The sequence below is a fragment of the Bos grunniens genome, chromosome 2 (assembly GCF_055505025.1).
Source record: "Bos grunniens cultivar Pamir isolate PY7600 chromosome 2, Bosgru_T2T1.0, whole genome shotgun sequence".
In the NCBI taxonomy this organism is placed as follows: Eukaryota; Metazoa; Chordata; class Mammalia; order Artiodactyla; family Bovidae; genus Bos; species Bos grunniens.
Window position 1 is genome coordinate 18,741,595 of NC_141166.1, and position 25,209 is coordinate 18,766,803.

The window sequence follows — 25,209 nt, forward strand, 5'->3', positions numbered from 1 at the left end:
GATGGCCATGGTTTGTTTTTTGGTGTGTGTATGCAAGACCAGGAGCATTGAAAGATGCTTGGATTTTTGACGTAGCACAGTGATAACCCCAGCAACTCAAAATGTGCTTGAAGAAGGGTCCCATGTGGGCCCCAGGACACTTCCTGGTTCCACTGTTCCTGTGCCAACTGGGCACTCAGGGGAGTTTGTCGCCAACCTGATTCCCCCTTTCATGGGTTCCATCCAGTGGTCATCACATGTGAAAATCTAGCAGCGGAAAGAAGAGCAGGAGTTCCCTAGTCATCCAGTACTTAACAATGTGTTTTCCAATGCTGGGGACTTGGGTTTGATACCTGGTTGGGGACCTACGATCCCACATGCCGAGGGGCAACTGAGCCCATGCACCATGACCACTGACCCTGTACGTGCTCCTCAGTCTGACCTCTAGGCTCTTCTCCACACACACCCTTCTTCTCACATTTAAACATTCAAACAACAGTGGCAGCACACCACACTCCACCTCGTCCTCCCACAGCTGAAAATGTGTCTAGTCTTTGCCTTCCACTCTTGCCACCCCACTCCTGCCAAATCCCAACAGTCACTGCAGACCTCTGGATGAGGCTTGTTCCTTCTAGTTAATCCCAGTTCATCTTTGTATCCTAGAATTATAATCAATGGGTACCAACTTGCCCTACTTAAAATACTAGGCAAAAGGGAAAGAGGAAATATTGGTTTACATACAAATGCATATATCACTGGGTGAGGAAGAAAATACAGGGAGCTGCTACAGTCCTGGATTCTGAAACTGGTCGCCAGCAGGAGCTGTGTTTGTGATTTTCTCATTCTACTCCCTGTTCCATCTTCCTTTTGTCCTCAGCCAGCACCTGAACTGGTCAAGATTCTATACCGACTGATGTGATCCAAACCTTCTCCAATTCCTGTCAGGTGTGAGCACTTCTTGATCTTATCGGTAGAAGATATTTTAGTTTTCTTAATTAGGTTTTGCCATTGAATATGCCAGTATTAGAAGGCATTTGCCAGAGGAAATCCCTGGTGGTCCAGTGGTTAGGACTCTGTACTTTCACTGCAGGGGCCACGGGTTCAATCCCTGGTGGAGGAACTAAGATCCTCGAAAACCATGTGGTGCAGCCCAATTAAAAAAACAAAAAACAGAAACAAAAAAACTCAGCTCATGTGCATAGATGGTCTGAGTCCTAGAAATACTTCTCTGTAATTCTCTTGAGAACCAGCAAATCTATTTTTCTCTAGTAAATAGGATTAATCACCTGAGTCAATATAGTAATGCTCATTTGGGTAGTTTTTTCTTTTTCTTTTTTCTTTTTGCCTGTTTGTCCAGTGGCATTAGGAGCCCCAGATAGACTGGGAACACTTTTAATTTCTAGTTTGGTGGAATCATTCTTGTTCTTTACGTGAATGTATTGCTTCTTTGACGATCAACATTTCTAGCCTAGTAGCAGCCAAAGCTGTGAAGAAGAAAGCAACATTTTTTTTCACATTGGTGATTAGGTGTGACTCCAGGAGAGGGTTCTCCCACGTCCATCCTTCGGTTGTAGCTACAGAAGAAAGAGGACCACATTCCACTCAGTGACTGGGAGCGTGTATTACATCCTGTCAGACTGCACTCCGACCTTCCAAAGTGTTGTCTGTTAGCTGATGAGATGAGGGAGTAAGTGCCTCTAAAAAGCCATTCCCTCATTCGCTGAAAACAACTATTTCTAGATAGTGGAGTATATGCTAAGAGTGGGAAATTTTGTACTCATTATCTTATGTATTTATGTCTATTTATTTAATAAGTGAATTTATTTATTTCAGAAAAAAATCATCTAAAGCAATCTTGTGTGGGCTACCATAATGGAAAAATAAGGCATTGGGTCAATTTATACACGATGTTGCTGAAGGAGCACGGTGTGCCAGGAAAGCAGACCCGGACCCAGATAAGGAACCTCAGCCTGGGAAGACACGTCGCTGCTTCCTCCAGGTGGAGAGGGTCCAGTGTAACTGACCTGGTGGTGGTGTTTAGTCGTCAAGTCACATCCAACTCTTATGTGACCCTGTGGATTATAGCCCACCAGCCTCCTCTGTCCATGGGATTTCCCAGGCAAGAATACTGGAGTGGGTTGTCATTTGCTTCTCCAGGGGATATTCCTGATCCAGGGATTGAACCTGCATTCCTTGCTTCTCTTGCATTGGCAGGCAGATTCTTTACCACTGGTGCCACCTGGAAGCCTGTGTAACCCACCGAGCACTTTGTTAATGACAGGACCCCACCTTAGAGTACCTTCCTGGGGGCTCAGCATTGCCCCTCCTGTGATGGTGGCCAGATTAATCTTGAAAAAAGGAGACTCATGTGGTTGAGTCTATGTACAACTTCCATCCTTGCCACCTGGGCACTTGGTTTATGAACCCAGCTGGGGATAGGAGCTAACTAATGTCCACAGAACAGACCACCTCATCCATCTCATTACTGAAGATGTCCTCGGCACTGAGTGCTCTTTGGTGAACAGTCCATAGGACACAAATATCCTGATTCTTTGGATTATTCTGAAAAGTCAATCCAAATACCTCTTTCCCCAAATTCCACATTAATCTCCAAATCTGGTTCAAGACCATCTATGCAAAACATCAGCCTTTGCCCCACAGGAATTCAAGAGCTGTTTCTCAGTAGCAGAACAGTTATCTGCAAAAGCATCCATGCCTTTGCTCTAAAACCTGAGAGATATGAGCTGTAATTTTCCTGATGATGCAAGGATCAAGATAGACCATAGCCATACAGGCCACAGACACTCTAAGTACCAATCTGCTAGATCGTAAGGAACAAGTGATTCATCTGTTTACCCTGCATTCTGGCCCAGCTGCTGGGTCCCACTTAAATCTGGCAGCTTTATGGGCTACTTGGTAAATGAATCAGAGAAGCAAACTCAAATGTGTTGTATGTTACCTTGAAAACTAAAAAGATCCTCAAAGAGCTGTGTTGCTTTCTTAGGACGCGTCAATTCAGTCATTTCTGATTCTTTGTGACCCTATTGACTGTAGCCCACCAGGCTCCTCTGTCCATGGAATTCTCCAGGCAAGAATCAACTGGAGTGGGTTGCCATTCCCTTCTCCAGGGGATCTTCCCAATGCAGGGATAAAACCCAGGTCTCCTTCACTTCACGCAGATTCTTTACCATCTGAGTCCAGGGAAGGCCTTTTTGAGTAGCAAGTTACAATAAGGCAATGGATTCTAGATAACACATGGAGATGGCAGGTCTCTCAATTTTTGAGTTCATCTCCAACTCTTTCACATGGACATATCTTACACCAAGGCACCTAAGCTACCTGCTACCCTTGCTCAGCAGCATGATGTCATCAGTGTGGACTAGCATGTAAGAAGGTATGCTGCTGCTGCTGCTACTAAGTCGCTTCAGTCGTGTCCGACTCTTTGCGACCCCATAGACGGCAGCCCACCAGGCTACCCTGTCCCTGGGATTCTCCAGGCAAGAATACTGGAGTGGGTTGCCATTTCCTTCTCCAATGCATGAAAGTGAAAAGTCAAAGTGAAGTCACTCAGTCGTGTCCGACTCTTAGTGACCCCATGGACTGCAGCCCACCAGGCTCCTCCATCCATGGGATTTTCCAGGCAAGAGTACCGGAGTGGGGTGCCATTGCCTTCTCCGGTAAGAAGGTATAGGAGTCAATATTTCTGTGATGTAAGTATGACTCACAGCTGGAGAACTGACATAGTACTCAGGCAAAACGATGAAGTGCGCTGCTATCCTCCCCAGGTGAAAGCAAATCTACTGTGTCATTCCTTCTGGAAAATCCAGGAAGATATAAGGAGGGTGCATAACAGGTAGTGGCAAGGTAGGAGGTGAGAAATGATTGAAATGATCAGACTGTAGATATATTTTGAAGGCAGGGTTCATGTGACTTGCTAGTGAATTAAATGAGAAGCAGGAGGAAAAGGATGAATTAAAGATGAGCTCTTTGACTTGAACAGCTATGTAAAAGATGTTCAGTTACAAGACAGTGATGCCTTTTATAACCTGAATCCCTGAGGGACTTTGTGGAGCAGGGCCTCCTGTCAGCCTCCAGTGGGTGTGAATCATGAGAGAAATGAACATCTATTATTGTCTCAAGCCACTGGAGTTTTAGGGTGGTTTGTGCCCCAAGTTACAATCTCTAACCTGGTCTATCCTAATATGATGAGTAGTGAAAACTTTTGAACTTTTCTAGTGTTTGATACGTAACTGCAATTTAAGGATGACTACAAGCTTTGACTCCTTCACAAGATAATGACGGGGGTCCTTCTTGTAGTGAAACTCATTGAGGATGGATCACCTTTGTGGAATCCCATCAATGAAATGAGAAACTGCTATAGACTCAAGCCATCTTCTGATTTTATCCATTCTGTCAGTACAAATGCCTGGAAAATCCCATGGACAGAGAAGCCTGGCAGGCTACAGTCCATGGGGTAACAAGAGTTGGACACAACTTAGCAACGAAACCACCAACCAGTACAAATTCCAAGGTTGCAGACTTGGTTCAGCAGAAATGCTGTTGTTGTTGCTTAGTCACTCAGCCATGTTCAACTCTTTGTGACCCTATGGACTGTAGCCCACCAGGCTCTTCCGTCCAGGGGATTTTCCAGGCAAGAATACTAGAGTGGGTTACCATTTCCTTCTCCAGAGGATATTCCCCATGCAGGGAATGAACCCAGGGACCTCCTGAGGCTCCTGCATTGTTGGCATATTCTTTACCACTGAGCCACTGGGGAAGCCCTGTCATTAGAAATGCCTCAGAGGTAAATATTCTAAAGATGTATTAAAAAGGAATCTGAGCTATCACAAGTATACAGTAACATAGCAGGAAGGATGGGGCTTCCCTGGTAGCTCAGATAGTAAAGAATCCGCCTGCAATGCAGGAGACCCAGGTTTGATCCCTGGGTTGGGAAGATCCTTTGGAGAAGGAAATGGCAGTCCACTCCAGTATTCTTGTCTGGGAAACCCCATGGACAGAGGAGCCTTGTGGGCTACAGTCCATTGAGTCTCAAAGGGTGGGACACAACGGAGTGACGAAGCACCACACACACAGCAGTAAGGACAGTGGTACGCCCTGAGGCGTGAGGACCTTTTCTGCCTTACTGCTCATGGGTGCTCCCATGTGACCCGAGGAAAAGTCTTTCAAGGCCACGGCCTGTCACTGTGGGACCTACCTGCTGCAGCTCTTGTCCAACTGAGTGAAAAAACACATTTGCATGCTTAACTCCATCTTCTAAGAGACAGAACTTTTTCCTACGTTCTTCAGGTACCAAGGTAGACAAGGTAACCAGCAAACACAGTTGATTTGAGCACTGGCCCTGACACTTAATAATTAAGTCCTCCTGGACATCCTACTTATTGCTCTAAGCCTGTCTCCACATCTGATCTTGCATTTGGTCATCTAAGGAGCAAAATAAAGTGATTTAAGCACACTGGCCACTGAGTAAGGCTGCCTGGGCACAGCACCAGGCTCCACGGCTCATTGCTTGTGTGCTTTATCTGAGTCTCTATTTCCTCCTTGATAATCAAGACTGGGTGGTCTCTACCCATCCATCCCACAGCTCTGCTTGAGGACTGCACTGGATTATGTACATCCAATGCTTAGCATATAGTAGATATTCAGTAAGTGGTACTTACCGTGACTACATGGAAATGATGTTAAACTTTTAGTGCTGTGAAAGTTACTGGGGGTAACACGGGTAAAGTACCTGGAAAGATGTAATTGATGGGGAGGAAGGGGAGACGGAACACATGCTACCTCAGTCATTTCTGAGAAGACACCGGAAAGCAAGGTCCCATGGGCACCTAGCTACTGGGGGGCCAGTTCAGTCACCATGGTTGGGAGTCTGGGGAGGTCCAGCACCAGGATTGAGAGCTCCCGCCACCATGTGACAGCTGTCTGAAGGTGAACTGACTATGCGCCTGACTGATGTCCCCCACCACGGACCCACCTGGTGTGTGGACCCAACTGGTCGTACCAGCTGCCACTACCCACCCCACCCGTAACTTCAGGAGGCCAAGCAGTCCACTCTCACCACCCTTGGCCTGGCCTTGGTGGGCTCCTGCTTTGCTCCCATGCATTCTGCTTTCTTTCTGGAGAAGGGGAAAAGCATGTAAGCATTATCTCTGTTCATGATACTATTATACTCACTTTGGAGCAGAAAGCAGGCTATAGTCTTTACTTTCATACTTCATGCTGGCCTCAACGTATTCCAATAAAGGAAAAGAGTGAATTACAAACAGAAAGGAATAGAATAATAGGGCATCATCACTTAAGACCCTTTCTGCATAAATATTAAAGGCAAAAACTATTATATTCACATCATGAACGTTACTGTTAAACAGCAATACTGAATCTTATGATACTGACAACGTTCCAGACACTTTGATGTTAGGCAGGTCATTCATTGTTTTATCCCACCTTCAACAGTCCTTCAAGGTCCAGTTTCTCTACTCGGATTACAACGTATTCTAAATATAAACAATAAAGGAAAACTCTTAAAAGATTTCTTAGTATTAAAAAAAAACAAACAGATCTGAACCTCCTTTTAAAAATATGAACTCTAGATGATTATATCTTTCCCAGCACAATACATTTCAGGGTGTCAGTGTATCTTATATAACAGAGATTATTGGAGAAAATGATGAGGTTTAGGGGGAAAGGAAGGAATTCTTAGAGCTGAAATTTCCACCAGTGTAACTTCATTTATGGCTCATCATATTTCATAAGGAAAATATTTAGTTTTGTTTTGCATTATAAGTTGGTGCACAAAATACCCCCAGCCAGGACTCCAAACCCTGGGGCTCTTTGGCTTGATGCATGTCAGGGTGCAAAACACAAAAGACCCATCTTGACTCTGATTCCAGCCACTTGGATCCAAAACATAGCTGATCGTGGATTTAGCTCCCCCTGGTGGTGGTGCATGAACTTAACATACATAAACTGCAGAAGTTGTAAGGGATGGATCCTTCAGTTCAGTCGCTCAGTCGTGTCTGATTTTTTGTGACCCCATGGACTGCAGCATGCCAGACTTCCCTGTCCATCACCAACTCCCAGAGTTTATTCAAACTCATGTCCACTGAGTCAGTGATGCCATCCAACCATCTCATCCTCTGTCATCCCCTTCTCCTCCTGCCCTCAATCTTTCCCAGCATCAGGGTCTTTTCAAATGAGTCAGTTCTTCGCATCAGGGATCCTAGGACGTACCTATTAATAGCTGAAATCTTTCCTTTTACAATGTGAAAGTTAAGGCTGAGAGAGGATACGGGTGTGGCTGCCCAGGGTTCATGGTGGGGAGTCACTGAGTGAAGAACAGAACCCAGCTCTCTTGGCCTCAAGCTGATTTAAACACCCACACTCTGTACACAGTGGAGATGTCAAAACAACCCTGTCACCCCCACCCCAGGCTTCCAGCCTTTCAGAGTCTCATGAGATATTTTATCTGTAGAGTTTTAATAGCAAGTGGTCAGATTCTTGTCCCAGATGCTTAGAATTTTGGGGTTGTAAATAAATGCACTTGCTGGGTCCACCAAGAACTACCCAATCCAACGCTTGGAGCCTGGCCTGGCTGTATCCACTGGCTCCCCAGGTGGCTTGCCTACTTGGCCAGACCTGGGACTCACAGGTCATAGAGAATTTGGGACCATGAGGAAATATCTGCTCTCCACAGGCCAAAACGTGACAGAGGAGGGACTTTCTTCCTCAGTGGGTTTCACGGGGGCCTGTCCCTGAGTTCCTGGGACGAGACAAATATGTCCATTTGCTAGTCACAATCGTACCTACCTCTTCCTATCTGGACCTCAGCAGCCCCCAGGAAGGTCTCACGTGGCAGCCTCACCTCAGTGCTGCTAAGTCGCTTCAGTCGTGTCTGACTCTGTGTGACCCCATAGACGGCAGCCCACCAGGCTCCCCCATCCCTGGGATTCTCCAGGCAAGAACACTAGAGTGGGTTGCCATTTCCTTCTCCAATGCATGAAAGTGAAAAGTGAATGTGAAGTCGCTCAGTTGTGTCGGACTCTTAGTGATCCCATGGACTTCAGCCTCCCAGGCTCCTCCATCCATGGGATTTTCCAGGCAAGAGTACTGGAGTGGGGTGCCATTGTGAGCCCACCACAACCCCAGGGCTGGCCCTCAGTGTGATGTTCTGGTGTCCCGTGACACAGGACCCACCTTTCAAGGGTGTGCTCATCTGAGCCAAGTTCCAATAAAGAAGAGGGGCTTCCCTGGTGGCTCAGATGGTTAAGAATCTACCTGCTAATGCAGGAGATGCAGACTCGATTCCTGGGTCAGGAAGATCCCCTGGAGGAGGAAATGGCAACCCACTCCAGTATTCTTATCTGGAGAATCCCATGGACAGAGGAGCCTGGCAGGCTGCAGTCCACAGGGTCACAAAGAGTCGGACACGACTGAAGCGACTTAGCACACAGCACACAGAATGACTAAACAGCACCGATAGGGAGGATGCCTCTGTGTTGGTTTACCCAGAGAAATACAACCTTCCAGCTCACCAGACCTTTGGATGCTCATCCCTGGAGGCTCCATGGCTTGGTCAACGTGAAATCAGAGCAAGGCCAGGCAGCCAGATGGCCCTGATCACTGGTGGCATTAAGTGTGATAAGTGGAAACTTGCAGACTTGGCTGTGGGCTAGCACCACGGGCTCTCCCAGGCTTAGACTCCCGCCCACCCAGAGTCCCCACACCCTCTGTGTCTCTCATGTGTCTTTATGCTTCCAAGGCAAACTCAGTTCTGCAGAGTCTGGTCTGGCCATAGTCTGGGGCGTTATTTATAAATAGCAGAGGGAAAACAATCTGAATGTCTATCATTAGGGATCTAGTTTTAAAAATTACAATTTGTCCACATGACAATAACTTAAATCACTTTTCTAAATTGAAGATTTATATGTAGACATGAAAGAGTATCTAAAACATGTTTTAGATAAAAACACTGACAGAGAACAATATATAAAGTGCTACCATATGCTTTTATGCTTTTTAAAAAGAGTGTGTATATGTATATATGTTTATATGCTCACACATCACACACACACACACACACACTTACATGTGCATAGACTCTCTCTGGAAGGACATACAAGACACTGGTAACATGACTGTTGCTGGAGATGAGAATTAGAGGAATGAGGATCAAGAATGGGAGGGAAAATCACTTTTTACTACACATTAAAAGACATAATTTTTTTTCAATTGTCAACCTGGTTATTGTAATGTAAATCAATTTTCTTTTTCAAAAATAAAACAAAATTGACATAGCACAAAACCCAAACAAGCGAGGGGGCATTCAGGAGTTAAGAGTGGTGTGTCAGAAGGGAGGACATTCCTCCAAAAGAAAGCGTTAGTTGCTCAGTCATGGACTCTGCGACTCGTATGGACTGTAGCCCACCAGGCTCCCCTGTCCATGGGATTATCCAGGCAAGAATACTGGAGTGAGTTGGCATTCCCTTCTCCAGGGGATCTTCCCAACCCAGGGATTGAACTCTGGTCTCCTGCTTTGCAGGCAGGTTCTTTACCGTCTGAGCTGAAGGGAACAACATAAGAAAGGCCTGGGGGCACAGAAAGCTGAGCACATAGGACAGCGCACCGTCTACCTTGCTGGGGCTGTGGGCGGGAACCAGGGGCTGGGACGCAGCGGCTTGAAGTGCCAGCCAAGACTTTGGATCTCATTCTGAAAAAGATGGCACATCACTAAGGGTCACTGAGCAGGGCCATGACATGACCAGCGTGTATTTTAGAAAGCCCCCTTCAGCCCGCATGAAAGGTTTAGCCAATGAATCAGCAAGCAAGCCACCAGGAAGAAACCCGCCAGAGAATCCTGGAAGCAGAGATGGGTCAGAGAGTGGGAGGCCTCATCCTTTGGATGTGACAACCGAGAGGTTACTGTGAATGAGGCCAGAGATATTAGGAGGCGTGGACAGAGGCGTGGACAGAGGGGAGATGAGAGAGGAGGGGTGGGCAGACAGAAGAGCAGGGATTCCCAGAATTCTGGATGTTATAAGACCAGTGAAATTTTTAGAAATCAAACAAAACAACAATTAAGAACCAAAAGAAGATTGCTCACTTTGTAATTCTCCAAGTAAGGGTAATTTGCTAAAATTATCATGTTTTAATACCATTGTTTTATAAAAGAAGGGATATTTTAAATCTCCCCCCAGTAGGAAGGGCTGACCTCTGTTAAAGAATAGTCATTTATATGAAACAAATTTATATTGTTACCACCTGTGTATGTGTGTGTGTGTGCAGTCACTCAGTCATGTCTGACTCTTTGTGATGCTATGGACTGTAGCCCCTCCAGACTCCCCTGTTCATGGTATTTCCCAGATAAGAATACTGCAGTGGGTTGTCATTTCTTCTTCCAGGGGATCTTCCCGATCCAGGGATCAAATTCACATCCCTTGCATCTTCTGCATTGGAGGGCAGATTCTTTACACTGTCACCTGGACACAGCCTTACTGTTCCCATTTTCTCAGGGATTATAAAATCTCAGTCGGATGAATGACGCTGGTTTGCTGAGTGTGAACCGACATGTAAATCCTTTTTTTTTTTTGGGAAATCCTTTCCCAAACAGGGAAGAAAAGAGACTGAATAAGAATAGAGCCGAGAGGACTTCCTTCCCATGTGGCCTAGTGGTTGGTGACTGAGAATCTGCACTTCCACTTCGTGCGTGCTGAGTTGCTTCAGTTGTGTCCGACTCTGCGACCCTAAGGACTGTAGCACACCAGGCTTCTCTGTCCATGCGATTCTCCAGGCAAGAATACTGGAGTGGGCTGCCATTTCCTCCTCCAGGCGATCTTACCAACCCAGGGATCAAGGCATAAATTCAATCCATGGTTGGGGAAGTTCCATATGCTGTGCAGTGTTGGAGGCCAAAAATTTTTTTAATAAGAATATAGTCAAGAGTTTTTGTTTTGTGAAGGATGAGACTGACTTGAGAAAAATCAATATACTGAGAGGAAAAAACAATTGAAAGATTTAGAAATAAGAACTAAATGTAGGGTAGTATCCCAGATTGGATTGTGAAACACTGAAAGGACGTTGGTGGAAAAAGTGATGAAATACAAATCAAGTTTGTGGTTTCGCTAATAGATTGGAGCAACATTAACTGCCGAGTTCTGATAAATGTCCCAGGTTAGGGGAAGCTGGGTGAAGGGCATATTCAAACCTTTTGCATCATCTTTACAACACTTTTATAAATCTAAAATTTTTATAAATAAAAAGCAAAAATACACATAACAACAAGTACACAGAGGAAAAAGGGCTTCCCTGGTGGCTCAGTAGTCAAGAATCTGCCTGCCGATGCAGGAGACACGGGTTCTATCCCTGATTTGGGAAGATCCTACCTGCCGCAGAGCAACTCAGCCCCTGGGCCACAACTACTGAGCCTGTGCCCTCGAGTCTGGGAGCCGCAACTACTGAGTCCACACTCCACAACTACTGAAGCCCGTGCACCCTAGAGCCCTCACTCCGCAATAAGAGAAGCCCTCCCAGCCCAGCTAGAGAGTGGTCCCCGCTCACTGCAGCTAGAGAAAAAGGTCCGAGTGCAGAACGAAGACCCAGCATGGTCAAAAGAAATAAATAAAATCTTTTTTTTCTTTTCAAAAAAAAAAGAAAAAGCAGATAAGTGACAACCTGAAATCCCTCCAGCTAGACCTTGGCACCAGGTGGCAGATGGCACTGACCTGGAACAGGAAGGAGACATCCCTCCCTGGGACCACAGGGAAGGGCGGGACAGGGACATGAATAATTTGCCAGTAAACCTGCCCCCAGTTCAGGATGACGAGCTCCTCGGGGTCAGGGACTGATGGACGCATATGGCTGCCCTCGACGTATAGAAGGTTTTTTCCTATGTCGTCAGTGCTCAGGAAATGTTCATTGATAATAAATCAATTCCATGACTGAAAAATGCCCCCAAAGTTTGAAATAGAAGACTTCTTAATAAAATAATGTAATAACTGATGGGACAAAAACAAAAATGAAAGTAGTTTATAAATGAAGGGGAAAATAGGCAAATGACCACAATATTCAGACTAAAGACAGAAATGAAAGGTTAATATTACACAGAAAGAAAAAAAAAAAAGCAGCAGCCTTGGATCATGTTCCATCTTGGAATAATTCTGCTCCGCAAGGATTCTGAGGGCTGAAATCAGCAACCTAGAAAAGCCTTACTTTAGAGCTCTGGGTAAATTATGGAGGCTATTATCAAGATTGCGCTAAAATAATGGCAGGACACTGAGAGGGAGAGGACTAGCAAATGGCAATGAGCAAAACCCGGAGGAAAGACAGCTGCTCCACGTGAGGAATCGATTCCTCGAGCTCCTGCAGCTGCTGTTACTTTCTATCAAATCCTTCCACTGACTTTCAGGACAGACCCAGGCCCCAGGATAAGCTTTTCATACATTCCCACTCCTATATTTTATTCACTTAAAACTCTCCTTCAGTGGTGATCATCTTGTGATGTATAGAAACAGTAAGTCACCACGCTATGCACCTGGAGCTCACAGAGTGAGTCAATTGCATATCAATTAAAAAACAAAAAAACCAAACAGCAAACAAACAAGAATCCTCCTTTCTTTAAAAATATGAATAATCAGCTTCCTAGCAGCAACAAGTACAAAACTCTTAACTTTAACGCCTTTTTTTTAAGTGGAAAAAAAAACATACGGTATGATGATTATTCATAATACCTGTTTCTGGTCCTCCATTTTAGGTGGGGGGGAAATCAAGTATATATGTTTTTGTACTAAAAAGGGGTATACTAAGTAATACAGACTGTGTAACTTAATATACAAAAATGAAGAAATTTTATTGTATAACTATGGAAAAAATGTTGACTTTTTACATAATAAGATTATGATTTGAATCACCTTGGGAGATATTGCACACTGTCTTGTGAAAGGACGTTGCTCTGGTACATTACAGCTAAATACTGAGTTAGGGTTCTTCAGTTGCAAACAACAGACTCCAACTCTGATTAACTTAAGCCCATGATGATGATGATGAAAATCACTCAGTTGTATCTGACTCTTTGAGACCCCATGGACTATATAGTCCATGGAATTCTCCAGGCCAGAATACAGGAGTGGGTAGCCTTTCCCTTCTCCAGGGGATCTTCCCAACCCAGGGACTGAACCCAAGTCTCCCACATTGCAGGCGGATTCTTTACCAGCTGAGCCACAAGGGAGACCCAAGAGTACTGGAGTGGGTAGCCTATCCCTTCTCTAGAGGATCTTCCCAACCAAGGAATCGAATCCAGGTCTGCTGCATTGCAGGTGGATTTACCAACTGAGCTGTGATGGAAGTCCAACTTGAGCCCAAAAGCATACTAAATCATTTCAGTCATGTCTGACTCTTTGTGGCCCCATGTACTGTTGTCTGCCAGGCTCCTCTGCCCACGGGACTCTCCAGGCAAGAATACTAGAGGTGGGTTTCCATGCCTTCCTCCAGGGGATCTTCCCAACCCAGGAACTTAACCTACGTTTCCTGCAGCTCCTGCATTGTAGGCAGATTCTTTACCACTGAGCCACCAGGGAAGCCCCATAATGGAAGGATAGTATGTGTGTGTTTAGTACACAGCAGCACTCTAGAATAATGGCTGAAAGGGCAGGAACCAGGATCTAGGGAGAGGAACTAATAATAGTTGCATCAAGGTCCTAATGTTGGTTGAAATCACCACTGTGTTTTCCATTCCTGTGTCCTGCTGAGGATCCAGAGTTAGTAAGAGAGCTTTGACGAGCTTGGGGCATGGGGCAAAAAAACAGGCACTACAATGAGCAGTGCCTGAGAATCACCATAGTGGGAGGACAGGTAATTCAGAAAAGGGCTCTTACTGGAAGAAATGGAAGTGGATGGGGAGTAATGACTACTTGCCTTCTTCTCTTATGCCACCATGCCTCTGCCCAGTTCCTGCCTGGACTTGGAATGCCCCTCTGACCTGGAATATCCCTAGCTGGCCAGACCACACGACAAACCCCTATTTTCCCCTCAAAACCCAGATAAAGTAACCCATTTCTGTGAAACCAGGCAGAGGAAATCACTTGGTACTCTTCGTGCCTTTTCACACTTCCCTTGTTGACTTGCTAACACTACACTGTAATGATTTGTACTTGTATGGCTCTCTATTAGACTGTAAGTTTCTCAAGTGCAAGAATAATGTCTTTTCAACTCTGTTGCTTCTGTGCCTAGGACAGCATCTGTCATAAATAAGAATTCAACAAATGCTAAATGCTTGCTGAAATAAATATAAATGACAAACCACTTCTATATTTAACAATAAGAAAACCTGAAACGAAATTAAACAATTTTGAGGAAGCACAAGGACAATTCTACAGAGACACAAAATAATTTATTACCTTTGCAAATCTGCGTGATGTTTGAGAAAGCCTGGCAATGTCTTCAAGATCCAGGTAAGAAATGATATTCAGCAGCAAACTGTCTGAGAGCCGTTCAAGGAAGTCAAATTTACCTTCACATAAATTGAAGACATAGTCTAATATTCTTGAACCAAATATTAAGGCAATTTGAACTGTAATTCAAAAAAGCCAACAAAACAACATGGTTATCATGTGCAGTCACATAAAAACTATGATCGTTATCAGTAAGACAAGCTTTGAGGCATTTTGCCCCTGAGAGCAATGTTAGATTTGCTGAGTCATTCCTACTTTCACCAAGCTGTCTCTGGGACCAGTGGTATGTATTTACAAAGTATTTGTTTCCAACAGCTGCCTTTGCCCTGAGATCAAAATCTTTTAGGTCTACTCAGTGTTGAACACAGTGATGGAATGAACCAAATTCCAGTCCAGACAACTGACTTAACTACTCTTCATGTCATCCCCATCTTCATCCTCCCAGTCGCCGAGACTAGGCAGAATGCTGCTCCATGTCATTTTTTCCTACCCCTCCGCCCCCAAATTGGTGTGAAACACTTTAATAGCCCTTAATTTTGATCGATTTTTGTTCTCTTCTTGTTATACATTGTTTCTCTACCAAACTTCCTTCTTCATGTTTTTTCATTCCCTTGAAATTGTGAATTATGAGTGGTTAAATCCAGGGGGTGATTTTTTTTTCTTCCTTTTGCTTATCTGTATTTTGCAATCTTTTTTTTATCATAAACTCTGTATCACTGATGTAATTTTTTTCATAATCTAGAACGAATGGATGGGAGGAAGAAAGAAGGGAAGAAGGCTACCGTCCTTTTATGAGAAAGAAAAATGGGGTTACAACAGAGGATTTTATGCACGTGGATCATGGCGGTTCCAGCACTGGAGACTTTGTTTCTTGAAGCTCATTTTTCACTTCTGCCTCCAAAAGCACCACCATGTCTGGCCTTTTTAGAGAACTTCTCTCAGAATAGACAGAATGGATTCTGTACAGGGGACTAAGTGTCCAAGATTTGGGGACACTTCCTTCCCAACATGGAACATTCCTTCCAGGGTAAGTGGGATGAAGCTGTCAAGAATACCGGGCTCCTTGCATAAGCAGGCAGACGGGTGATCCTAGAGGTTGATGACTCTCCAATTTCAAAATGGATGTAAGGTGAGGGCTATATTTATGTAAAAGCTCTGATTGTGCTAACCTGAAGAACCATCCATATAAGATTTCTCTCCAAAACTGGTCAGTCCAGCTTTCTAGAGGCATTAAGGGTTTTAGTTGCTTCTAAATCGCAAGTGCTTCTAATTCAAAGCCCTTCTAAAGTCCAAGGTTTTTCTTGGGAGGAAAATAACCCCTCAAAAACTCATCCTCACAGGGAACCCCTGGCTCACCAGCAGAATAAGAAGGAAAAAGAGGCACTTACTTATTGGTAAAACAAAACCTTGAGTATAATAAATTTCTTTAAAATAACTGGAGATATTTGAACATTTTAAAATGCCAGGAAAGAACGCTCAAAGCACATGTTCAGATGTACGTTACAAAGTCTCTACCAGGACTTCCCTGGTTATCCAGTGGTTAGGAATCCTCCCTCCAATGCAAGGTCTGAGGGTTCAATCTCTGGTCAGGGAACTAAGATCCCACCCACGTGCTGTCGGACAACTAGGCCCACAAGCGTCAATTCACGAGGAGACTGCACACTGCAACAAAGACCCTGTGTGCCTCCACTGAGACCCAACACAGTCAAAATAATAAATAAGCACTTTTTAAAAACAGAAGGTCTCTAACAATAAGGTCTTTTAAGTTAAAGTTATAAAAGCTGTCAGATATAAAGTTATGACAGTTAAAAGTTAAGATAAAGTTATAAAAGGACATATAGCCCCTAAGTATGTAACAGGGTAGTTTCAAAGTATACAGGTATGGGGGCACTTAGAAAAAATTTTTTTGCATGTTTATGTTTTTTGTTTTTATAGCCAACAGGTCACCAACCTTTTAAAATAAGGAAAACAAGATTAGAACAAACTCCATTGTGAAGAGTAAAATTCCTTTGTGTAGGAGTGTGTGACAGGCAGCCTTCCAGAGAGACCCTGCGTCTCTCCTCCTGGATTCACACCCCTGTGTGTTCCCAGCCACCATGAATGAGGGCTGGCCTCGGTAACCAAGAGGAATTGCAAAAATATCCCAAGGCTGGTTCACCAAAGACATCGGGGCTTCTGTCCTGCTGTCCTGGATCACTCACTCTCGGAGAAGTCGAGGGCCATGACCTGACACTACAGCACCGTGGAGAGGTCTGTGGGGAAGGAACCTGAAAGAGCCGTGTGTGTGTGTGTGTGTGTCCCCATGTGAGCCATGGTGGAACTGGATCCTCCGGCGCCAACCAAGCCTTCTGATGACTGGGGTTCAGACGACATCATGCAAGATCCTGGAGCAGAATGGCTGAGCTATGCTGCTCCCAAATTCCTGACCCAACTCTCTGAGTTAATGAACGTTTATTATTTTTTACGGCTTCCCAGGTGGTACGGTGGTAAAGAATCCAGTTGCCAGTGCAGGAGACACAAGAGGAGAGGGTTTGATCCCTAGGTGAGGAAGATCCCCTGGAGAAGGAAATGGCAATCCACTCCTGTATTCTTGCCTGGGAAATCCCATGGACGGAGGAGCCTGGTGGGCTACCATCCATGGGGTCATAAAGAGTCAACACAACTGAATGTGCACGCACGCACACACACACACACACACAAACACACACATTGTTTTAAGCCATTGTGTTTGGGGGTAATTTATTACACAACCGTAGACAATAAGGTACTTGCAACTGTTGTGGAAACCTAGAATGTGAGAATGGCTTTGAAACTGGCAAGTAGCGGAAATTTGAATGAGCTTGAGGACAGTATGCTGTGAAAGTGCTGCACTCAATATACCAGCAAATTTGGAAAACTCAGCAGCGGCCACAGGACTGGAAAAGGTCAGTTTTCATTCCAATCCCAAAGAAAGGCAATGCCAAAGAATGCTCAAACTACCGCACAATTGCACTCATCTCACACGCTAGTAAAGTAATGCTCAAAATTCTCCAAGCCCGGCCTCAGCAGTATGTGAACCATGAACTTACAGATATTCAAGCTGGTTTTAGAAAAGGCAGAGGAACCAGAGATCAAATTGTCAACATTTGATGGATCATCGAAAAAGCAAGAGAGTTCCAGAAAACCATCTATTTCTACTTTATTGACTATGCCAAAGCCTTCGATTGTGTGGATCACAATAAACTGTGGAAAATTCTAAAAGAGATGGGAATACCAGACCCCCTGGCCTGCCTCTTGAGAAACTTGTATGCAGGTCAGGAAGCAACAGTTAGAACTGGACATGGAACAACAGACTGGTTCCAAATAGGAAAAGGAGTTCATCAAGGCTGTATATTGTCACCCTGCTTATTTAACTTATATGCAGAGTACATTATGAGAAATGCTGGGCTGGATGAAGCACAAGTGAAAGAGGAGAGTGAAAAAGTTGGCTTAAAACTCAACATTCAGACAACTAAGATCATGGCATCGAGTTCCATTGCTTCATAGCAAATAGATGGGGAAACAGTGGAAACAATGGCTGACTTTATTTTGGGGGGCCTCCAAAAATCACTGCAGATGGTGACTGCAGCCATGAAATTAAAAGATGATTGCTCCTTGGAAGAAAAGCTGTGACCAACCTAGACAGTATATTAAAAAGCAGAGACATTACTTTGCCAACAAAGGTCTGACTAGTCAAAGATATGGTTTTTCCAGTAGTCATGTATGGATGTGAGAGTTGGACTATAAAGAAAGCTGAGCACTGAAGAATTGATGCTTTTGAACTGTGGTGTTGGAGAAGACTCTTGAGAGTCCCTTGGACTTCAAGGAGATCCAACCAGTCCATCCTAAAGGAGATCAGTTGTGAATGTTCATTGGAAGGACTGATGTTGAAGCTGAAACTCCAATACTTTGGCCAGCTGATGTGAAGAGCTGACTCATTGGAAAAGACCCTGATGATGGGAAAGACTGAGGGCAGGAGAAGGGGATGACAGAGGATGAGATGGTTGGATGGCATCACCGACTCAACAGATGTGAATTTGGGTAAACTCCAGGAGCAGGTGATGGACAGGGAGGCCTGGTGTGCTGCGGTCCATTGGGTCGCAAAGAGTCGGACACGACTGAGCGACTGAACTGAACTGAACTGAACTGAGGAGAGTGTTAAAGTGTGAAAAACCTTCAGTAAATATTATACTGTGCTCAGTCACTCAGTCGTGTCCGACTCTTTGCAACCCCATGGGCTGTAGCCTGCCAGGCTCCCCTGTCCACGGGGATTCTCCAGGCAAGAATACTGGAATGGGTCGCCACGCCCTCCTCCAGGGGATCTTCCCAACTGAGGGATCAAATCTAGGTCTCCCACATAGCAGGCGGATTCTTTACTGTCTGAGCCACCAGGGAAGCCCAAATACTATACTAAGTAAACAGAAGTCTGACAGACTCTGAGGAGGCTTTACAGGGTAGGTTTAAAGAAAAGTGAGGAAAATATTATTAAAAAAAAAAAAAAGAAAACTGGAGAAAAGGAAGGAAAAAGCTGGAGGAAAGGGAATCCTTGCTATGTAGTGGCAGAAAGTTTTGCAAACTTCTGAATGTACATTTTTCTACAATTTTGACTTTGAAAGCACATGTGTGTTTTCTATAGTCAAAACAGAATTTCTTAAACTTTTTTTAAAGATTCTATTCTTAACTATAAAAAATTGTAAGGTGATTGGAAAGAATTTGAACAAAAGGTATATAAGACCATAATGAAGAAAATATTAAATCTAAATAAATGGAGAGAAACACCATGCTCATGTTAGGAAGAGCAAAGGATCACAGTTCTGTCAAAAACCTAAAAAGTGAATCCAAATCCAATTAGAATTTAAGCAGGGAGCTCTGCATAGATTTACCAGCCGATCTTCAAGCTCAGAGGCCGAATAAAATGTCAAGAACAGCCCATGTAAAGAATAGAATGAGGGGTTTCCCTGCTGGCTCAGTGGTAAAAGATCTGCCTGACAATGCAGGAGACATTGGTTTGAGCCCTGGTCCAGGAAGATCCAGGAAGCCCATGCACCACAACTACTGAGCTTTGGCTCTAGAGTCCCAGAGCTGCAACTACTGAGCCCACGCACTGCACTGCTGCAGACCACGTGCCCACAACAAGAGAAGCCAACACAGTGAGAAGCCCATGCATCGTAACTAGAGAGCAGCCCCTCCTCGCTGCAGCTAGAGAAAGCCTGCACAGTAAAGAAGACCCAGCACAGCCAAAAATAAATAATTAATTTTAAAAAGACTGGGACATCTCTGAAGGCTCAGTGGATGGGAGTCTGCCTGCCAACGCAGGGGACACGGGTTTCATTCCTGATCCAGGAAGATCCCATATGTCTCAGGGCAACTAAGCCTGTGCCACAACTTCTGAGCCCGTGCTTTAGAGCCCTTGAGCCACAACTACTGAGCTGACATGCTCCAACTACTGAAGCCCATGCACCTAGAGCCTGTGCTCCACAACAAGAGAAACCACCGCAATGAAAAGCCCATGAATGGCAATGAAGCGAAGCCTCCGCTTGCCACAACTAGAGAAAGCCCACTTGCAATGATAAAGGCTCAGTACAACCAAAAAATTAAAAATAAATACATTAATTAATTTTTTTAAAAAAGAATAGAAGGAGGAAGCAGATGAATTCATCTCCACAGGTAAGAGAACTTACTATAAAAATTGTAATGAGAGCAGTGTAGTTGGTGTAAGATGAATAATTGACCAACAGAATTAAATATCCCTGTAAATGGCAGATGTACATTGGAACTTGCAAAATGTAAGGATGGGATTATTATGTGGGATAATAAGCTATCCTTTAAATGGTGCTGGCCATATTGACAGGCCATACAGAAAAATAATAATATTTCATATCATCATAACCAAAAGCAAACTTGAAATATCTTAAAGACCAAATATGAGAAACAAGTCACAAAATATTTAGAATTAAACATAGGAGTATATCTTTATGAAATCAAGGTAGGAAAAGATTTCTTAAACAAAACACAAAAGTACAAGTCATATATGAAAAGATTGACAAATTTGAACTCCATTAAAACCATAAACTTCTTTATGAGTAAAACTCATAAACAAGGTGAAAAGATAAACCAAAGAGTTGGTGAAATATCTGTAGCACATATAGCCAAACCAAAGAATTGGTATTCAAAATATACATGAAAAAGTTTCTACAATGAATACAAAGAAGGTAAACAACCAGTCATAAAAAATAGACAAAGGAGATGAATTAGCAGCTCTCAGGAGGAAATTGGTCAATAAATATAAGAAGGGGTATTCAACATCATAACTAATCAGGGAATGTGCACGCCCAGCTTGGCACAATTAACATGTATCTCTGATTACACTAAACATTGGTGAGAATGTGTGGAAATAGCATCTCTCTCATAAAATGCCAATGGAAATATATTTAAATCCTTTAAAATGATTTAACTTATTTGGAGAGCAGACTATCAATACCTAATAAAGTTGAAGAGGCACATATTTTACAACTCAACAAACACACCACGATGTGCTAGATTTAGAGAAATGTTTACACACTGCGCCAGGATGAATGAAGATTTATTGTTGCAAAAAAGTGGAAACCACCTAACTATCCTCAGTAGGGGAGATGATTGAGTGAACTGTGGGTTTACAATATAAAATACCATAAGCCATTGAAATGAATGAACTTGAGAGAGAGAGATATTTGTCAACATGGATAAATCTCAAAAAGTGTTCAATGATAAAACAAAGTTGAAAATATAGTATATCACTTATGTAAAAATTTAAACTTACAAAGGTAGTATATATTATTTATGTATTTGTGACTACGTATAATAAAATATGCTCGGAAATGATACCAATTTCAGAAGTTAGTAGAAGGGAATAGAGCAAAATGGGTGAGGAGCAGAAATTTGACTGTATGTGTAAAATTTTAAACGTTTTTGAAAGACATTAAGTAAATATGGGTCTCACTTCAATAGCATTTGTATTAAAACTGGGATAATAAAGAGAAGATTCTTAGGGACCTAAGAAAGGATAACACAAAATTAAAACAATTCAAAAAAATTAAAGCCACTCAGAGTAGATTTTTGAAACATATGCAATTAAGCTAGAAATCAAGAAAAAATGTAATCAAAAAATTCCTAACTATCTGGAACTTAAATAAGATGTTTCTAAATAATCTATGGATCAAAGAAGAAATCAAAATGAAATTTAGAAAAAAAATGCAACATATCAAAACTTTTCTAATACAGATACAGTAGCACTTAAGGAAAATTTAGAGGAGAAATGGCTGAAAACAACAATTTAAGCTTTCATCTCAAGCAACTAGGAAGAGAATAACAAATCAGACCTAAGAAAGGTAGCAGGAAGGAAATAATAAAAGAAAGAACAGATCAGATCAGACCAGATCAGTTGCTCAGTCGTGTCCGACTCTTTGCGACCCCATGAATCACAGCACGCCAGGCCTCCCTGTCCATCACCAACTCCCAGAGTTCACTCAGACTCACGTCCATCGAGTCAGTGATGCCATCCAGCCATCTCATCCTCTGTCGTCCCCTTCTCCTCCTGCTCCCAATTCCTCCCAGCATCAGAGTCTTTTCCAATGAGTCAACTCTTCCCATGAGGTGGCCAAAGTACTGGAGTTTCAGCTTTAGCATCATTCCTTCCAAAGAAATCCCAGGGCTGATCTCCTTCAGAATGGACTGGTTGGATCTCCTTGCAGTCCAAGGGACTCTCAAGAGTCTTCTCCAACACCACAGTTCAAAAGCATCAATTCTTTGGCGCTCAGCCTTCTTCACAGTCCAACTCTCACATCCATACCTGACCACAGGAAAAACCATAGCCTTGACTAGACGGACCTTTGTTGGCAAAGTAATGTCTCTGCTTTTGAATATGCTATCTAGGTTGGTCATAACTTTCCTTCCAAGGAGTAAGCGTCTTTTAATTTCACGGCTGCAGTCACCATCTGCAGTGATTTTGGAGCCCAGATAAATAAAGTCTGACACTGTTTCCACTGTTTCCCCATCTATTTCCCATGAAGTGGTGGGACTGGATGCCATGATCTTCGTTTTCTGAATGTTGAGCTTTAAGCCAACTTTTTCACTCTCCATTTTCACTTTGATCAAGAGGCTTTTGAGTTCCTCTTCACTTTCTGCCATAAGGGTGGTGTCATCTGCATATCTGAGGTTATTGATATTTCTCCTGGCAATCTTGATTCCAGCTTGTGCTTCTTCCAGTCCAGCGTTTCTTGTGATTTACTCTGCCTATAAGTTAAATAAACAGGGTGACAATATACAGCCTTGACGTATTCCTTTTCCTATTTGGAACCAGTCTGTTGTTCCATGTCCAGTTCTAACTGTTGCTTCCTGACCTGCATACAAATTTCTCAAGAGGCAGATCAGGTGGTCTGGCATTCCCATCTCTTTCAGAATTTTCCACAGTTTATTGTGATCCACACAGTCAAAGGCTTTGGCATAGTCAATAAAGCAGAAATAGATGTTTTTCTGGAACTCTCTTGATTTTTTCTATAATCCAGCGGATGTTGGCAATTTGATCTCTGGTTCCTCTGCCTTTTCTAAAACCATCAGAAAGTTCATGGAATCAACAATAAAAGTAAACAACAATAGAGAATATCAACAGAGATAAAAGTTAGGTCTTTGAAAAAATAAATAAAATGAATAAACTGCTGACAAGGTTGATCAAGAAAAAAGAGAGAAAGTACAAATTACTATTATCAAGAAATGAAAAAAAGAACAGCACTACAGATGCTATAGACACTGGAAAGAACAGGATGTATGAGTAACTTTGTCATTGTTGTTCACTTGATAAGTCGTGTCCAACTCTTTGTAATCCCATGAACTGCAGCACACTATCTCCCAGAGTTTTCTCAAACTCATCTCCACTGAGTTGGTAATGCCATCCAACCAACTTATCCTCTGTCGCCCTTTTCTCCTTCTGCCCTCCATCTTTCCCAGCAGCAGGGCCTTTTCCAGTGAGTCGACTCTTACACCAACGTATTTGATAAATTGAATAAAAAGAGGTAAATGTGACAAATTTTAAAATCTTTTGTTAGTAGTGTTGGGTATCTAAAATATTATCTTCTGTTCTTTTTTGTACCTTTAAGATATTTCTGAATTTTAAAACTTTTAAAGGGAAAGGTATAGAACATAATGTACAAGATTCTTCTTTCTGTGTTAACATATTTTGTGTATATGGATAGACCATTTCTTGAAGGGTATATATGAAACTGTTAGTGATGGTTGTCATGGGAACTGAGAACTTGGGGCCAGAAGAGAACTTATTTTTATCCTATACCTTTTAAAACTGATTTATCTTTTGTTTTACTACATGCATTTTATTTGTGTTTTTTTAAATATCTCGAAAGTTAGGTAATATAAAGTGGTAAAATAAGACAGCTTTACTTAGATCTGTCTCCCCTGCTCTGTAGCCCAGAGCCAGGCTCCCACGCTTCTATCTCTTGCTCCCTTCTGCCTCCCTCTTCACCCAAAGAACCCGATCCCAGTTCTGCAGAAATTCTACGGATTCAGACTGAAGACAAGGAGCAGCTGGTTAGGGAAGACAGAGAGAAGAAGAATGGACTAAGAGAATCAAATCCCAGGTCAGTGGTGGAGACATGGGCCTCAAGAAAGGACCTAAAGTGCTCGCTTCGGCAGCACATATACTAAAATTGGAACGATACAGAGAAGATTAGCATGGCCCCTGCGCAAGGATGACATGCAAATTTGTGAAGCGTTCCATATTTTTTAGATCAGTCTTACGGACTCTGTGGGAGAGGGAGAGGGTGGGGAGATTTGGGAGAATGGCATTGAAACATGTATAATATCATGTATGAAATGAGTCGCCAGTCCAGGTTCGACGCATGATACTGGATGCTTGGGGCTGGTGCACTGGGACGACCCACAGGGAGGGTATGGGGAGGGAGGAGGGAGGAGGGTTCAGGATGGGGAACACAGGTATACCTGTGGTGGGTTCATTTCGATATTTGGCAAAACTAATACAATATTGTAAAGTTTAAAAATAAAATAAAATTTAAAAAAAAAGAAAGGACCTAGAGATAAGGGATCAGGGACCCATGGAATGGGGCTGGCCCAGCTTTGAGAAGAAGGTAAAGACTATGTTCTTTTCCACCTTGAGATTCAAGGGAAACCAAAATTCCTAGGATCTAGAACTCAGGCCAATATTTTAGGATATTAGTTTTTATTAGTGTTATCATTTTCCTTTATAGTTCCATTTCAATCATTGTCCCACTCTCCCCATAAATCATCTAAATGTCTAAAGAATTTCAACACTTTGACATCTAAACCCTGTCTCCCACATTTCCTTTCACGTGCAATAGCAGAAATAAAAAAAAAAAAACCCTTGCCATTTGGTTCAGAAAATATGGTTATTGAGGTCATTTGGTTTTATCACAGGGATTTCTGTGGATTGGCCTAAATGCCTAACCACAACTTATAATTCACTAAAGATCTAAGCAACCAACTTAAAACTGGAGATAAGTTGGAAAACAATTTATTTTTAGGTGGGATTCAACCTCAACCCATGCATGAATCAGCACTTTCAACTGAGGTTATGTGGGCACACCTTTGCCTTAAACTAAATTTTAAAAGTATTTCTGATAGCTAATTTTCTGGTTGCTTCTATCTATTTAGCTTAGCGAGAAAAAAAAAAAAAATCTATAGCTATTTCCTCAGATTTTTAGAGTCCTCAGAGGTGGGGAAAAAATCC

The 25,209-nt window shown here is 43.0% G+C and overlaps 1 protein-coding gene and 1 non-coding gene across 12 annotated transcripts in view; one reads left to right on the plus strand and one right to left on the minus strand.

Annotated features, from left to right (window-relative positions):
• FBXO36 (F-box protein 36) overlaps positions 1–25,209 on the minus strand; it is a 114,882-nt gene that overhangs the window by 16,883 nt on the left and 72,790 nt on the right. For 7 of the 11 annotated variants that reach the window (XR_015141139.1, XR_015141133.1, XM_086337402.1 and 4 more), the window contains exon 3: positions 14,385–14,557. The exons of 3 other annotated variants lie outside the window; for them this stretch is intronic. Coding sequence is in view for 6 of the 8 variants with exons in the window: in XM_086337402.1 (XP_086193528.1) it covers positions 14,385–14,557 (173 nt within the window). In the remaining 2 variants the exon portion in view is untranslated. Of the gene's footprint in view, positions 1–5,700; positions 6,114–14,384; positions 14,558–25,209 lie in introns of those variants that run through there. One more of the 11 variants, XM_086337351.1, reaches the window with a different exon arrangement.
• On the plus strand, positions 24,122–24,228 carry LOC147377716 (U6 spliceosomal RNA). The gene has a single exon (XR_015153992.1). It is a non-coding gene; the product is annotated as a U6 spliceosomal RNA (small nuclear RNA).